Source organism: Erithacus rubecula (assembly GCF_903797595.1).
Source record: "Erithacus rubecula genome assembly, chromosome: 3".
Taxonomy (NCBI): domain Eukaryota; kingdom Metazoa; phylum Chordata; class Aves; order Passeriformes; family Muscicapidae; genus Erithacus; species Erithacus rubecula.
In genome coordinates this window covers 79,621,915-79,639,749 of record NC_136689.1, presented here as the reverse complement: position 1 = coordinate 79,639,749, position 17,835 = coordinate 79,621,915, and the positions used below count along the sequence as shown (strand labels likewise).

The 17,835-nt window shown below is 44.6% G+C and overlaps 2 protein-coding genes across 9 annotated transcripts in view; one reads left to right on the top strand and one right to left on the bottom strand.

Moving 5' to 3' along the window:
• MED10 (mediator complex subunit 10) overlaps window positions 1-8,819 on the bottom strand; it is a 111,995-nt gene extending 103,176 nt beyond the window's left edge. Inside the window, exon 1 of the mRNA XM_079301187.1 lies at window positions 8,807-8,819. The gene's annotated coding sequence lies outside the window, so the exon portion shown is untranslated. The remainder of the gene's footprint in view (window positions 1-8,806) is intronic.
• The window catches only part of TENT4A (terminal nucleotidyltransferase 4A), a 57,840-nt gene continuing 48,156 nt past the window's right edge, over window positions 8,152-17,835 (top strand). For 3 of the 8 annotated variants that reach the window (XM_079301161.1, XM_079301157.1, XM_079301156.1), the window contains exon 1: window positions 8,152-9,385. In XM_079301161.1, coding sequence (XP_079157287.1) covers window positions 8,568-9,385 — 818 coding nt within the window. In that variant the 5' untranslated portion in view covers window positions 8,152-8,567. The remainder of the gene's footprint in view (window positions 9,386-17,835) is intronic. The other 5 variants (XM_079301163.1, XM_079301159.1, XM_079301160.1 and 2 more) reach the window with 3 other exon arrangements.

Genomic DNA, 17,835 nt, shown 5'->3' with positions numbered 1-17,835 from the left:
ACTGGTAGATTCACAAAGGGCTCACTCCCTGAAGGGATTCTGGAAGTATTTAAAACATGAAGATGTGGCACTCAGGGACACAGTTTATTGGTGGACCTGGCAGTGCTAGGTGAAAGCTCAGACTCAATGTTCTAGCATGTATTTTCCAATCTAAACAATTCTGGGATTCACTGCTGATACCCACAGACAAGAGATACTGGCACTTCCATTACAAGGGGGGTTTGGAATGCCCAGGCATGTTCTGTTCATCTACAGCCTTCAGGATCCCAAAGGCATTTCTGTCAGACTGCATGTGTGTAAGGTCCCAAGGTGAAATGGCACTGATGAGCTGAAGAAGTCCTGAGAAGTCCTAGCTGATGTCTGACCACAGTCTGTCCATGCACTGGAAAGAACTGATGATGAAGCTGTTTTTTACATCTCAAGGAAGGCAGAGGAAGTTGTAAAGTGCTATACAATTCCAGTATTGAACCACAGGATAGGATCCATAGGAGTATTTGGTGTAAGAGAGTTAGAGGAGAGAGAGAGGTGCCTGAGTACTCTTCTGGCTCCTGGCCTTGATTTTAGGTCCTTCAAAGAGCAAATGGACATGTGTGTGCTGACTGATGACCCTTCACTCTGATAGTTTTCCTGGCCCTCTGGTCAACACCTGCATCTGCACACTCCACCTCTTTTGCCTCCCTTATTTCTAGTCCAGATATTTCTCTCCATCAAATAAAATTGCCAGCCATATTCTCTTACCGATGCGTGCTTTTCCTATCTTTGTTCCTATCCTCATTCTGAAGGACCAGCTAAACCATATTATGCTTTCTTATCAGTCCCTATCTAATCTATCCTACAGCTGCTGCACATCAACTTCAGCTAAAAACCCTGCCAAAAAGTGTTGCTCTCCTTTGATCTTCTGTATTTCTCTGCTAACTTATCCATGGCCCAATGGAAATACAGCTCAGCTCAGCATTTTTATATCAGGAAAAAGCTGTTTCTCTTCTGGAAATCTCCTTCCTGAGATGTCCAAGTGATTTAGTTGTGGCCCAAGAACAGTTTAAAATAATAGCTTTGAAGGTAGAGATGCAGGACTAGATATACTTAAGGAGGGGGAGGTGCACTGCAATAGAGCAGTTTCTATGTAAAGAGCGAATGCGTGTAGGTATGTGCCTGTGCTGCCGATAGGTGAGGACCCAGGGGCAGGATGAACCAATGATAAATACTTAGGCAGTTGACCATGCAAGAGAAATTATCTTCTTGAAATCTGTACAAGATCAAATATGGCTTTGATCTACCATAGAATCTAATAAAAGTGGGCTACATCTTTCACAATGATAGTTTTTGCTGACATCTGACGTAACCTTAATTCTAACCACAGTTGTTCTGCTATGCATAGATGATCCTTCCAGGTCTAGTACAGAAGCAGCTGGTGCCCTGTCTGGTTGCCATGTTAACATGGTCAATCAGGGTTCCAGGATACATCCTCACTAAGTGACTTTTACATCAGCTTTCTCACAGCTTGTCCCCTCGTGCTCTCCCCAGCAGAAAGCCTACATCCAGCAGATATGAAGAAAGAATTTTTTTTTTCTAATATTGTTCCTAGGGGGAACAATGCATTACTTATAGGTCAGATCAACTTATTCTTTCCACATTAGTGCATGTACAACCACACTGTGAGTTGGGATCCCTTCCCTCTGCCAGGATTCACACAGGAGGTTCTGCATGCCCTCATCTGTCCTCCCACAGCAGCCTGGAGATTGATGACTTAAAGATGATCCTGGGATCACCTAGATTGCAAACACAAGTAAGGGAGAAATCCAGTTTATTCCTATGAACTTTCATTACAGTCTCCTTAATATATTCTCTCAACATGTCATTCATAGGCAAGAACCCCTCTGACAAAAGCAACTCTACGCAGGGCTCTGTGTTAACCGGGACAGGAAGACAGAGCATCTGGTTTCATACTGCTCTTCAATCGTACTTAGAACAGTACTTTCAAAAGCTTTATAGGTATTTAGCATAAACTTCATTTGTTTATGATCTCTCTCATAGAATATTTTCTACAGCTAAAATCATTCTTAAAACCCTCTTTGTGCTTGTTATCACAATTTAATTTCATGTCTAAATAAAGCTTTGAAGAAAGTAAGTCTGTGAAATTTGTCTTCAATTAAATGTTACTGCTGGCAGGGCATCCTCTCTTATGAAAAGTGAGAAGTCTAAAAGGCAGAATTCCTAACCCCTGAGTTAAAGAAAAAAACCTTCCAAAACCTGCATGCTCCCAAACCTTCTCTAAATGATTAAAAGAAACAAAACAGAACACAAGAACAACTTTAAAACTTTCATAGAACATCCTTGATACAGAGGAATTAAATATGCCACTGAATACTGTAAAAATACTCTGTGTTAAGTATTGAATTACTGTACAACAAGATAATATAAACATTCATAACAAAGCAGACTCTTGAAAGTAATCCGTATCAGAGTCCCAAATACAGCAATGGAAATAGACTGTGGGAATGTCAAGGCGGCGCCTTTACCTCGCTCCTGTCGTAGTATTGCACATCCACAGCATGCACAGAGTGACGAAAGGTCTCCGAGGCACAGCTCCCGCCGGGAGCGTTGACACACATCCGGCAGTGTGAGGCAAGAGTCACACCTGGCTGTCAGTGCACCCTCTCCCACTGCCCGAATGCCAAGAGAACGGAATGGCCTGTGAGCCGCCTCCCATGCTTTCTCCATTTACCACACAGCTATTCCATGTAGGCAGCTGGAAAGGGATTTCCATGCGCAGAAGCATGCCTGGCTGGAAGCTGCAGCTGTTCAGCTGCTGATTTATCATGTGTTCAGCTGCTCTGACATGGGGCTGGCAATCCTTGTAAGAGCAAGGAAGACAGGGTGGGAAGAGGAGATGGCTGGTGGTTGACAGCTGTTCCAGGCTGTGTCCTCCCATTGGCTCTGCATATGAGGTTCAACAACCTAAATTTGGCTGATGCTTACTGTTCATTAGAAGAGGACATAGAGCCTTGAAGAGAGAAAGGACTGAGCCAAGTAGAAGATTTAATGGAGAAAAAATAACATCATTTAAGCCCATTCAGGTGTACTCATGCCCAGTCTTCTTTAATGGGAGATACAAGCCATTTTGCAGAAGGTAAAACTCCATATTTCCAGACAACAGATTAAAAGATTGCCCCAAATCATACCTTGTAAGAACCAGAAACTGGTGTTCTGGATTTCTAATTGTGACTCCATTGTGATCAGCTACATTTGAGACATGAAAATTGTATCTTCACTCTCCCATTCAGGAATGTGTTTACTGAGAAAAAAAAGTGATGATAGTGCAGCTAAGGAAACTGTCTCCCTGTTACCTCCTCCCCAACACTATCTCCTGGTGACTAGCACACTCTGAAGGTCACTTGCTAGAGATGCACCTCCTTTGGTGAGACAGCCTTTCTCTCACACCCCATCTAGCTTGAGAACTTGATTTGTTCAGTTCTTTCCTCTTCCTGCCTTCCTCAGGTACAAGTGTGGTCAGATATACTGCTGATCCCTAGTCTCTGTGCCTTCTCCATCCATCCCACCACAGCACCACAGAGTATTCTGAGTTGGAAGGGACCCTTAAGGATCATTGAGTCCAGCTCTTAAGTGAATGGCTATGGGCCAGAAAGGCTACAAAGGAGATCAGAGATGGTTGTCCCGTCTCTGAGGGTCTCTTCAGGCTTGAGACCTCTCCAGAGAGGGCATGGAGGTGGTAAAAAGTCTGGTTCTCTCGGAGGCGCCGACAAGAAAGCAGCTCGAGACGACCTTGTGTTGTTTTGGGGCTGTTTATTTGTCTTATCTTAAAAAAGTTTCTGGCAGCCCGGCACAGGTCCACTCTGCAGGTTGACCATAGCAGAAAGGTCCCCTGAGAGGGCTGAGCCAAGGTCTTTATACCCTAAACTACGTATACAATATTTACAAACTTTCCCCAATGCCATGTAACCTCTTTGCAATGTCCAGTTTTCTCCCATCCAATCTGTGGTTCCCAGGGTGCACCTTCAACATGGATGACATGAAGAAGAAGGAGGAAGAAGTCCACCACACCCAGGGTCTTCCATCTTGGCCACATGGCCCTTAATATAAACAATCTAAAAAACTACTTATACTACATTTTAACAATCTAATTTACACTCTACTCATCATTCTTTTCTGTGTCTCTTCTCTCAGCGTGGGCAGATTTTCCCAAGGAGCCAAATCCAGCCCCTGCAGCTCCTGGGCAGCACTCGGGGGTTTCTGAGGGGTCTGCCAGGGGGGTTTTTGCACCCCCAAAGGAGCCAGGAAAAACCCTGGACTCCCACAATGGTGAGCATGAAGGAGGTGATGCATCAGGGGCTTACAGTGTGATTGTGGGTGGCCAGAATCAAGGTCATATGGTCCAAAATCAAAATTTCATGTCCAGTCTTCCTTTATGCACCTCTAGGGATGATGACTCCACTGCCTCCCTGGGCAGCCCATCCCAATGTCTAGCCCCCCTTCTTGAAGTAATTCCTCCTGATGTTCAAACTAAACCTCCTCTGGCACAGCTTGAGGCTGTGTCCTCTCATTCTGTCACTGGTTGTCTGGGAGAAGACACAGTCCCCTACCTGGCTGTACTCTCCTTTCAGGAAGTTGTAAAGAGTGATAAGGTCACCCATGAGCCTCCTTTTCTCTAGGCTAAATAACCTGAGCTCCCTCAGCCAGTCCTTATGAAATTCATGCTCTAGACCCTTCATCAATTTTGCTGCCCTTTTCTAGACTCACTCCAGCACCTCAATGTCCTTCCTGATTTGAGGGGCTCAGAAATGGACACAGGATTCAAGGTGCAGCCTCACCAGTGCTAAGTATAGAGGGAGACTTTTCATAACTTGCACCCTCACAAATTCAACAGTGGGAAGGAAGCTTTATTGAAAATAAAAGATATTTTTCTTATGATCCAAACTGTATTTGACTTTGAAACATTGTGAGAATCTTACCTTCAGTGTGGAGTTTCACCCAGTAAAGGACAGCTGAATTAAAATCAACCAAACTTTTAAAAAAATTAATCCCTGCAGAGGAAGTTCTCATTTGCTACTTTTAGAGGGAAATTCTCACTTTAAGAAGACAAGATTAGAAACATGCTTTATTTAGATTTCTCACTGGAGAGGCTAGAAACAGAGGAGAGAAAAAGCTGATGTTAGAAGATGACAATTTTTCTTGTTGTTGTGCCACAACAGACCAGCAGGAATTATTTCTCTGTATTGTACACATTTATGTAGGAAACATGTAACACCTTTATTTGCAGAGATATTTCAGTGATGTGCCACAAGTTTGACAAATCATCATGAGATAGACAAATGAATTGGTGTATTATCAAACCATTGCTTACAGATTTCTCAGAGATTTCTTTCTTCTCCAAATAATTAAAATGTGGACCTTCAAGCACAGTGTGCCTACCCATCCAGCCCATGTTCTCTACTACACTTACATGGTATCTGCTGCCTTGAACCCATACAACGAGCTGACAAGGCCCTACTTCAGCTTCAGAAATTCTGTCTAACACATCTTAAGCCAGTGAGAGAGAACTCTCTCTGTGGCTACTTCAGGAAACAGCCTAGCCTCTTCCAAGACAGTGTTGGGATTGGTAAGAGTCTCTCCTCATTCAAAAGCTGTTTCTGAGTTACTGTCTCTAAAAAAGCAGTGGTCTCTACCACTTAGGCCTGAAAATGAAGTTGGAGATAATTTTAGCAAAGAGGGAAATCAGGCCCTCTTGAAAGTGCCAGCTTTTAAAAGATGGCAGCAGGGCAGGGAAGGAAATAAATAAAAGAGGTCATGAAATTGTTGAGCTTGGAAAGGTGTCCATAAGATTGGCCATTGTGTCTTTTTTGTTTCCCCCTCTATCTCTTCGAGAAACCTGGTCTAATGGAAGGTGTCCCTTCCTATAGCAGGAGGGTTGGAACTAGATGATCTTTAAGATTCCTTCCAGTACAAACCACTCTGTGGTTCTATGAGCCTATGAAAACACTGATCAGTACTCATTTATTTTAAGAGTTGTAACTCAGCAGGTTGAAAATGTGATCTTTACTGGGTGTATGAAAAATCAAAACAGGGAAATAAAAAGGCTGAGTTGTGGCCTCTTGTAGCTGCCTTAGCCTTCTCAGTATTTCACAGGAGATCTACAAAGTAACTCTTCCAATTATTAGCATACCACAGCAGCCATGCTTGGGGAAATACTACAGATCCTCACCTCTCCTTGCTGTACCCAGGCCATCATAGAGGCAGCAATGCAAACTATTCAGGGCTAAAAGAAGAGACAGTGTAATTCTCTGGTCTATTTCCTACAGCATTTATATAAAAAGACAGAGTAGAAGGGCCTGTTTATTTGTCTTCTTTCATGTTCAATTAAAAAACAAAACAATCAAAAATCCTTTGGAAAATGAACCATAAAACCAAGGACTGCTATCAGTAAACAGGAATCTCTGCTGAAGATCTGAACACTTCAGTGACCATGCAAGAAATTGTGGTGAACATACTCCTACATCAGATATAATTAATAGCTCTTTCATGTGGTTTGGGTTTGGTTAGTTGATTGTGTACTTTTAAGTGTACTTTGGCTGTTAGTCCTGAAAACAGGCCTATTTCTTAACAAGAACAAGCTAATGACCTGCTTTTTCTAAATTACTTCCTGTAATAAACGTTAGGCTGTCACCAATTTCCCTTGCTCTGAAGTCTAAGGGTATAGTTCAAGAACACAACTAGATCAAGCACAGCTATCCTTTCCTAACAAATGAATCGTGTTCTCTCACCCTCTCTCCACCCCCTCCTTAGTGCCAGCTCTGGTCACAAAGTAAGCTAATTCAAAATGAACTGCTGAGAACTATTACTTTTCTTCCAAGTGCAGTCTTCTCTGAATTAACAAGTTAAATTGGCTCACTGATCAATATCAGGGATTGTGCAAAGCAGCACAGAAAGGAATTAGCAGGATTATGGAGAGCAGGACCTCTCCTTTTCTCACCTTATGCGGCAGCTAGCTCATTCAAGAACTGTGCAACTGCATTGGAGGGCTGCTCTAACCAGGATTCTCTGATAGTATTTGGATTTATGAATGTACAACTCTTATCTGTGCTGCTCTGCAGTCAGGTTAAGGGCTCTACTGAACAGTCTGGAGAGTCCTAGGCTGCAGGAATTTCTGGGGGTGCCTCAGGAAAGGACACTTTATCCATATGCATGCTGAAACTGCTCAAGGAAACAGGCAAATCACTGGATTAGAAAGAGAACCATTATGGACATCATTCTGGGAGGCTGGCTGTTAAAGCCACCTTCAGACCACTTTGTGTCTGTGTCTGATCCCGTTCCAACAGCAGTATGTGTTTTACTGAGTGATCACTGCACACAAAACCCAATTATTAGAGACATCCCTTGGGACAGGCACTGTCTCCCTGTCCTGTGCACAGTCCTGGACTCCAGCCCAGCAAGAGCTGAAGTACCCAGTGGAAAAGGGGTGCTTTGTGGTGCTGCCAATCCAAGGAAAGCCTTCCCTTGGCCATGAACTGCCTGGTGCTGCTGGACACATCACCCAGGCCTCCCCTTTCCCCCAGGGCTGGAGTGGCCCTGCTCAGCCCCACACCCTCCACTGCTCACCCTCTCCAAAGCAGGTTTGCCTGCACTTGCTTCTCCTCTGTATTAGTGCTGAAAATCCGCCCTTTTATTTTTGTGGGAACTAGGTTACACTTCTCCATAGGGAGGAGCTGTGGCATGGAGAGGTCAGACAACGCAGAAACCAACACAGAGGCAGGGCTGCGGCTGCACCAGCCCCTCACGGAGATGAGGGGAGGACAAGTGAGCAGGAACCTCATGGATGCCTGCAAGTGTCTGAAGGTGTCGGGCTCCTCTTGCAATAGGACAAGAACTAAAGGGCAGCAACTGCTGCAAAGAAGCTCTACCCAAACGTGAGGAAGAACCTCTTTGCTGTGTGAGTGACTACACCCTGGAACAGGCTGTCCAGACAGGTCGTGGAGTCTCCCTCACCGGCGATATTCAAGAACTGTCCGGAACGTGCCACGTGCTCTGGGATGCATCTGCTAGAGCAGGGAGGCTGGACCGCGCCGGTGCCTCCCAGCCCGCCCCGTTCCGAGCCCCCGGGAGTCTCGGAGCTGCCGGCGGCCCGAGGCACAGCCGGCCCGCCGCGCGCCGGCGCGGGGAGCATTCCCGGCTCCCGTCCGCCTCCCGCTTCCCGCGCATGTGCGGTTGCCAGGGCGGCCGTCTCCGGTGAAGGTTTAAAATCTGCGGGACATGCGCAGTGCCTGTTCTGGCCCTGGCGAGGGGGACACGCCACATTGGAACGGCGAGCGGAGCGCTCCGGGCAGCGCCGGGTACAGTTTGCGCCGCCTTCGCTTCCTCCCGAGTCGCGCTCGCCTGGCCCGGCTCTGCCTCCGGCCGCTCCGCCGCCCTCCCTCGCTCCCTCCTCGCCGCGACACATGCCGCTGCTGCCGGGCCGCTCCTAGCGCCGCTGCCGGGCCGAGCGAGCGGGCGGTGAGCGGGCGGCGGCGCGGAGCTCTGGCCGGGCGGTGAGGGACGGCGGCGGGCGGGCGTGGATGGATCCCCGCGTGGCCTGGATCCAGCCCGAGCAGAAAGGACCCGCGAATGCGCTGTGGATGCAGATCTGGGAGACCTCGCAGGGCGTGGGGGGCCGGGGCGGCGCCAGCTTCCCGCACTACCTCTGCCTCAACTCCCCGGCGCTGGACTCCGCCGCCTCTCCGCCCCGCGGGCACGGCTGCGTGCGCCTAGGGGCGCCCGGCGCCTGCTGCTCCTCTTCCTCGCCGCCTTCGCCCTCGCCTTCCCCGCCGGCCCTGCTGACCGGACTGGTGCCCGCCGTCCCCGGCGGCCCCGCGGCGGTGAACGGCGGCGGCGAGGGCGGGCGGCGGCTGCAGAAGTCGCCTTCCGTGTCTTCCTCGTCCTCCTGCTCGTCGGTGGAGTCCGGCACCGAGAGCCCCGGCTTCTCCTCCTCGGGATCGTGCAGCGGTGGCGGAGGCGGCGGCTCCTCCTCTTCCTCCGGCGGCCCCCGGGCGGTGGCGGTGGCTCCTCCCGGGCTGCTGGGCAGCGGGGCCGGACCCGGGGAGTTTTTTAACTTCCACGAGAACAAAGTGAACGCTGTGAATGGGCACCACCAGCCGCCGCACCCGGCGCGCAGCCCGCACCCGCCCCCGGCCTCTCCCCAGCAGCACCAGTACCACCCGGGCCGCAGGAAACGGGAGAATAAAGCCAGCACCTATGGGATGAATTACCTGCTCTCCGGCAGCCGCGGCGTCGCCGGCAGCAACTCCCCCCACCAGCAGCGGCAGCCGCCTCAGCCAGCGCTGCAGAGCCCCGGCACCCCCTGGAAGAGCAGGAAATACAGCCCGGGCGTGCAGGGGTGAGCAGCCGGGGCCCCGGGGGCTGCTGCAGCCCCGGAGGGAAGGGGGGCCTCGGCCGCCTCCTGCGGCCCCTCCGGGAAGGGGGCGGCGGATTGGGGGTCACATGAACTCCTCTGGAGCAGATGGTAGGGGATGGCGGGGCACAAACCCGTGCCCTTCTATAAATCACCTTGGTCTGTGCCGGATGGGTGGCTCTTGGCCGAAGCGGCGATTCACGCAGTGCCAGGGAACCCGTAGATACAGGGACTTAGGCCTTAACCTTGTAATAGGTTGAGAGGTGAAGTTGTCAGGCCACTATCAGAGGTCACCTACAATAATTGAAGGAAGGATGTGTGCAGGATGCTTGGCAGAGCTACCAGGTGTCAATTCAGATTGTAAGGGGGGAGTGGAAGGTTTCGGTTCAGAGGAGCTCAGAACCCTTGCGTTAATTTTTAAATGCTTCTGCTTAGGCTGCAGTAAGCTGGTTAGCTTGGGGAGTGTTAGCGGCATCACTTAGAAGGGAGTTGCCAGGTTCTGCCTGAGCTAGGCATGAAAGTCAGTGTGGTCTTAGAACATTTCTCTCGAGTGTGTTTTAGCTCTAGGGTAGGTTGAGCCAGCTAATATCTGTACAGACATCATGTCTTTTTGAAGAGAACACTTTTATGACGCTTACCCTTTCTTGTAAGCCATAGCTTATATATAATGGTGATTAGTAAGGCTGAGTATTCAGTTTGATCTGATTGGCATGGAGAAGGGACTAAAATTGAACAAAGCGTATCTGGGATGCTCTGTGAGATTGCTGCATTTCACCTGTCAAATTTCAATCAGGGGGAAATGTTGCTTTCTAAAGTTAAGGTTATTTTATTCTTGGAAAAAGTGCTAGTTACATTGACTGACTGTGGCAGATTTCTGATGTCACTTCAAAAATAGTTACTTGGAACATCCTATTATCAAGACCCTTGGATGCCTTTTGAATAAAGGCACTGCATATTTGTAGAAGGGAAATAGCTAAAGATAACAGGGTATGAGCTGGGGATTTTTAAGTGAGATTTAACTTAAGGACAGTGTCTTCTCTTTTGTGTAGTGCTGTCAGGTGCTGAGTATGTTAAAAGTTATGAAGTATTAAAATACATTTTTAATGTTCTATTTTTGCAAGCTGTAACCCCGAGAGAGAGGACAAAACTTGTGCCTACTGCTTTTTTAATTCTGGACTGGCACTGAAAATGTGAATTTCTTACAGGAAGCTAGAATTCGAATCTTAAAGAAGTGTCTTGGGCTAGGAACTTTGAGTCCTATATGAAGATGTTTGTATGTCTCAAGTTCCAATAGTATCTTTAAAACAGTGTGAGTTTTTTTATTGTTGTAGAGATGCAGTAGGGCACTGAGTTAACTTTTTAGTTTAAGTCAACTCAGTGTAAGTGACTAAGATCTCCAGGCAGGTGGAGAAAGGAGCAGCCTGAGTTCACCCAGCAGGTCAATGGCAAATGGAAACCTGGGAATCAAATCCAAGCATTGCAAGTTGTGTCCTGTAGCTGTTAGGCAGCACCACCTATACCATTCACATATCTTCATTTTTCCTTCTGTGTTCTCTTTCCTGTAATAGTGGCCATGCCTCCCTTCAAGTAAGAGTTTATAGAGAATCCATACACCAAAAAATGGTTAGCTGAGATTCACTTGCACAATTCAGTTCTGTAATGTTCTTTTTCTGATGTGTTAATGACAAGTTTTTTGCTAAATATCTTTGAAAATGGACGTTGTTTTTCCTGATCTGTCAAGGATCTCTCTTGCAAAAGTGGGACCTGATTCTGGCAGTGGTATATCAGTAACTGCAGTATGTGTGATCCTGTAGTTCCAGAGCATTCCTTAAAGTAGCAGGGAACTAACTAGTGCTGAAGGAGAGCATGAATATTGAAACCATAGACCTAAATATGACAAGCATTTCTGCCTTAAAGTTTGAGTTCTGTAACCCAAGGTGAATCTTGGACAAGTGTATACTCTTAAACAATTTTCTGTTTATTGTTAGGGCTGGCATGATTGATATAAGAATACTGTCACTGATGGAGTGGATTTAGTTATCTATCTATCTATCTTCTGCAGTAATTCCTGTTTAGTGGTGAGCTTAACTTTTTCCTGAGGCCTGCTGTGTTATTGTTATTTGGCAATTCAAATAAAAGTGCACTGCAAAGGCTGGGGTGGGGGCTGATCCCTACAATGAGTTTCTTGGGACCCTTTATGTTTCTCTAGTTGCCTGCTGTTCCCTGGAACTGTCAGCTGGGACCTGGAAGTATCACTTTGATAAGGCATCATCTGTTGACACAGCATCTTCAGTGTTGCTGTACTGGTACATGCAACTGTTGAAAAATGTGATCCTGAAAAATCTTCAGCTGCAGTCTAGTTTGGGCATTGATTATAGGGAGAAGGACTTGGTCGTAGGGGCTCTTATGCTTACCCTGTACATGAGTGGTAGAGCTTACTCTGCTGTGAATGTTGTTCGTAAAAGAATGCTTTTCTACAACATGCTGCGATTTCCAAGTGATACGCAGTGGCTCACAGTGTTACTGTATTGTCTTTTGGTAACAGAGTAAGCAGGGTAATCTCTGGTAGCCCTCTCCCAGGCTGCAGCTGTACTTCTGATGAATTGCCTGCGTGCTTTGAAGCAGTACTGTGCTCTCCTTTCTCATCCAGAGCTGAGGATGGTCTGTAGCACTGCTCGTAATCAGTGGCTTTGTGATGGTGGGTGTGGTGGTGTTCAGGAATACTGTATAACCACTGTTTTCTCCTCTGTTTTATATACAGCATTCTTTTTTTTTTTTTTCCTCCAGTAGCCTCATGCTTTCACTACTTTGATAGCAACATGACAGTCTTTGTAAAGGACATTTTTCCCATAAAACAGAAGTGTAAAAAGCTGTGTGTGATTAGATTTCATCCTAAAGCTATGCTTTTGGATGCACTAGATTGTCCCATGTTATGCTTGTACAGAATTCTGGAAGGTAAAGAGTGGAGCGATTGAAGCCATATTTATTCCAGTGCTTCAACAGAGTCATTAATATAGCAACAGTGTAAATTCCTGTGTGCCTGGGTTTAGTTTAGGACTACAGATGACAAAATGATTTCAGATGCAAGGCAGAGAAGCGTCCTTAGTATTATGAGGTTAATTTAAGCTGTTGTGACTGATGTCTAGAACCATATCTTATTTCTTGATACTCTAAAGTATCCTCTCATGGTTTAAAACTACATCTAGCCTCATAGGGTGTGCATTCTTTGTTCAGCAAATGCCTTCTGTTTCTGTAAAGTCAGTATCTTAAATGTATCTGAGTAATTTAAGTATCCAGAGACCCTAAAAGTGCTTGAATATTCAAAAGATGGCATCAAACTATTCTAAACTTTTTGGTAAGGCCTCTACTGCTTTTGTTTGGATGCACAGGCTTTCTCTGAAGATGTAGCTAATAGCTTGTGAGTAGTATAAAATCACATCAGATTTAATTATTTTGCTTCTTAATAAGAATTTAACGAAGTAACTAAAGAATTAAAGCATTTTTAACAGTATGAATCTGTTCTGCCTAATACTTTCAGCTAAGTGTTCAGTCTAATTGTAGATGTTGAATGAGATTAGTGCTGAAATACCTGGCATATCTGCTTGGCACATTACAGTGCTGTGCAGAAACAACAGAACTGGCCTGTTGAGGATTAATTTGGATACCAGAACTGTTATGATACATTGGAATGGTGTTCTGCCTGGACTAATTAGTGTTGCATGGTGTCTGATGGCTTCCTGCATTCATTTTTTCCTCTGTATAGCTGTTGTCTTTAACTCTTTCTTGATAATGACACACAAGTTCTGCCATAGAGTACAAGAGCACCAAGACCTCTGCATTTCCTTATGCTGAAGGAGGATTCAGGGCAGCATTCTCTGATGACTACAGCAGGTACTTGGGGAGAGTTCTCATAAGCAAGGTGAGCTTGTGACAGTGCTTCCACAGAAGACTTGCTTCAGTGTTTACCAGTTTGCAGCTGAATGTTACTGTGCACATAAAGCGTTGTCCAGAGATATGGTGGTGCACCGGCAGCTAAGATTATATTAGGCCATCTTTGTCTGTATGCAGTGTTTCTAACTCTATTATTACAGAGGGTTAGTGCATTTTTGATAAATTTAATTACAGTTTAGTGCAGTGCACTATTAAAAATCCATTGCATCCAAGACTGTGCATAGCTCCAGTTGCTTGTTTGTCGACCCTTGCTTCTTACTCTCCTGCTGTCAGAGCTGTCAGATACAAATTAATGTGTGGGCATGCCACATTGTCAGCCCCTTCTACAAATTTTGTGGTACTTTGAGCTGAAAGAATGTAGACTTGGAAATGCTCTGAAGCCTTTACTGTCTGCAGTGAGATGTCCAGCTCTTGTAAGGGCTTTAGGGGCCTCCCAAGGGTGGTTATTCTTTACTTCTCCCTGTGCTTAGCAGTGCTGTCTTGCTTCAGCACCTTCTAGTAAAGAATCAACATACTGGGCTATGCTTCACCCATATTACTATCCAATCCTTGGTGTGTGCTATCTGTGGTGCTAGGTGGACACTTGTGAAGGTGTTAATGTAAGAAGCAGGTTGTGCTGGCCTGGTACACTCAATTCTTATTTTGCTTGGCTATAGGGTCATGGTAGAACTAGGCAGCGCATGCTGGAGTGTGTGGAAGTAGTTGCCTGTTAGTCATAGTAAATTTTTGGACAGAGCATCAGGATGTAGTTAAATGGGTTGTTTTCATGCCTAAAGGTTGGTATCAAGGAAAGTTCCAGCGTAGCTACTGGATAAATTGTCAGAAGAACAGAACATCTCTTTTTCTGTGGTCGAGTAAGCTGCCTTGGTAGAGCACAAAGTTTCCATGTGAAGTGGATACCTAGTGTAGAATTAGAGACTGATGCTTTGGGGAGTGGAATGAAAGGAATGTTTTGGCGAAAGTAGGCTCAGAGGTACTAGAGGTCAGAAAGACAGAACTAGAGTAGTAAAACATGAGAAGGCCTTGCATGACAGGTGCTCACATCTGTGTGTAAAGGAGAATGGGACATGTTTGGAGCAGTTTAATCCTGGCATCAGCTTCATGGTGTTTTTGCCAGTTGTTGGGATTTGGCAGTAGAGACAGCTGGCACTAAGAACATCAACAGCTGTACTGGGTGAGACCCTTAGAGGCCAATGCCAGATATTGGGAAAAGAATATATCAGCATGAGCTTGTGGCATTTCCTGGAAGCATCGCCCAGCTTTAAATTATCTGTGGTTCTTGGACTACCTGGGCTATAGGCAGTGCATTGTTGCACTTATTGTAGATTTTGTATATGATTGTGTCTTGCCTTGGTCTTTTATGTTCTGGGATTAGCAATGATCTGTGGGAAGATGTTCCTCAATAAAGCTATGCATTATGTAATGATTTTTTTTTTTTTCTATCCTGAAGCTGTCACTAGGGTTGTAGTGGCTGCCAGCTGCAGGTCTGTGTATTACAGAGGCAAACTGTGAGTGCATTTTGCAGAGGATTTGAAAAAGGAGGAGGGAGAAGGTTGTATGACCTGACAGTTCTTTGTTACTAGTCTGTTAAATAGTTTCTTATATTGAAACTGTTTCCTGCCTGTAGATGTTTCTCCTCTTTGTTTTGCAATCTCTGTCTTTGGGACTCACATGAACCACACCTGTGATAGTCTCACAGTATTCCTGCAGCTTGGACTATCTTGTTCTGTCTTGTACTTTGTCTCCTGATTGCTAACATGGGACTTGCCTGATATTTTTGTGCTTTGGGGCTTCACCTGTTATCTTCCTTTAATATGGAAACAAAGAGTTACAGCTTCTTGTTTCCTGTTTAAAACATTTCTTTATCTATATGAAGGGTCTTCCCCCTCATTTCATGTCAGCTTAGTCTCTTCACAAGCCTGCATAAGGGTGTATGGGGCTGTTGTCAAATGCCATTTGGGAATCCAGGAAAATAGTAGATTTTCCTATGTGGTTTTCTGATTCTTCCAAGTAGCTCTGGATTTTTTTTTTCCATAAGACACTATTTCTATTTATGATAGCTATGTTAGCATCTTGATATAGTCATACCTATTCGTTTATTGCACTCATTCTACTTTAGACTACTTTGACTATTTTGTATGTCAAAGTTAATCCTTTTAAATTAAAAAAAAAGAAAGATAAGTTCTTATTGTTCTGCTACAAATGCAGTATTGAGTGAGTGTGACTTTTGGTGAATACTGAATTACCAGGAATAGGTTTTGCTGTGAAGTATTTTCTATTAAAATGTTTGGGACAAGTTCTCCCTTTATAGGTGTGGATCAGGGAAGTCGTTGAGGAATTTAAAAAAAACTTGAATACTAGCTTCTCTACATATCATACATTGGGATCACTTAACTTTCTCTGTACTGATCACTTAATTCACTTAACAGAAGCAGGTTTTTGAGCACTTGAACTAGTTTAGCCTTTCTCAATCATAGCTTTGCATCTTGTTAAGTTGTTCCTTGTAATCGTTTTTGATATCCTTAATCTTCCAATCCTCTTTTCCTGCTTTGTACGTGACTTCAGGGTTTCTGCAGACATCTTCTAGTGGAATCCTATGCTGAAGTACTAAGAGCTCTTTTTTTCCCCCCCCAAAACCTGATTTGTGATGCACACTAAGCAATCAGTGTGATATCTTTAGAAGTCTCTGAAACACATTGTTCTTTTGGTTATGATTTTAAAGGAGCTCCCTCTATTATGTGGCAAACTGCAGCAGTACTTAAATCTAGAAAAGTCTTGTTTTTTTTACCTTGCAGAGATGCTGACTTTGAATGTGAAGGTTTTGTTGCCAGTAGTGCTTTGATGGGTAAATTTTGAGTTAGTCTGCTGCTCAGAATTATGTCAAGAGTTGCTGCTCTTTAATGTTTCAATGGCTAACCTGATGTCATGAATACCTGATCTACATGGGCATAATTAGTCTGTCATCACTAATATGTTTCGCTGTTGCAGTCTGGCTTGTCTGGGATGTTAATCGCTTGCTATCTTTGAGCATTTGGAAAAGAAGGGTATTAAGACAGGAATTTGGGCTTTTAGTGGTTCTATTTATTGGCATAGCAAGCTTGATTCAGTTCTGAGGTTTAACATATGGCATCCTCTTTCACCAGTGCAACAAATGTTGATGTTTTCTTGTAGGGAAGTCCATCAGTCAAAGTCAGGAGTGATGCACTTCAGAACCTTACAAAGTGGACCTCATTGCCATGTTTTAAACTGGAGATATGCATCTGCTTACTTTTTGTTTTTTAAGGTGCAGCTTTTTTCCAAGTCCATCCAGACATTAATAAGGTAATTGGTTGAATTTTATTGGATTGACATAGTTTGCAAAAATAGATTAGTTTCTGATCTTCTTCAAAATGCAGAAAGATTCTGTTACTTAGGTCTGGAAATTTGCAGTGTAAATCAGTCCAACAAACTGAGTTCTTGAGTGCATCAATTGTAAAGGTGCTCCTAAGAGGTAAAATCTAATTGTCAAGAAACTTGGTCAAAAGTTAGGATGGGCTCTGACTTGCATGATGGTGGAGCAAAGAGAAAGCTTAGAGAGGAAATAAGAACAGTATGATCTCTTGTGGGAAAGGTACAATATATTTTTTAAACTACTCTGTTTTGTGGATGAGAACAAAGTATTTCCTTCTTCCAATCTCTCCTTCATAGCTAACTTGAAAAGTAAACTCAATTCTTATTTGAATTTAGGGTACCTGTCTGTAAAACATTTCACAGCTCTGATTCACAAGTTCTATATAGTTGAGATTTTGTTTTTTTCATTCTGCCAGTCATTGTAGTTTGCTGCCTTCCATGCAATTACAGTGACGAAGATAATTGCTGTCTGAATAGTGTTAGTGTAAGACTAACTTGGTGCAGTGGTACAGTCTGTGAATGCAGCACTGTTCTCATAGTTTCTCTCCTCTGTAAGATGAGAGAGCATTGCATAGGGCATAGAGAGGTACTGCCTGAGCCTTACTGGTGTTGAGGAGGACTAGTATACAAAGGTAAAAGCATCTGTTGGGTGTTGTGAGTGGGACTGCAAAGAATTGTAGTTTATCTCTTCATCATAGTTGTATTTTGCAGATGTGTTAATCTTAGATCATGCTGGGAGAAGTCTGTCTCAGAATGCATTATTGCTTTCACACACTCTTTCCCTGTCTTTCTCTGTGTATATTATCTATATAACTATATATATCTCCTCCTTTATTTCACTGAACTGTCTTCCTGATTTAGACTGTAAGACTGACTGATTTCAACTATTGAAAGCATTTGATTGTTGTAGTGTAAGATTTCACTTGCATTTCCATGATAATGCAATCGTGCTTTGCCCTAGTCATAGGTGAAGGTACAGTTCAACAGATTTCCAAAATACTTGCAGTGACTGATGTGCATTTCGCCATTTAGTCTCAATACAGTGAAGTCACGTGTTTTGGAATTCATGCTTCATGGAAGGAATGTATTCTGTG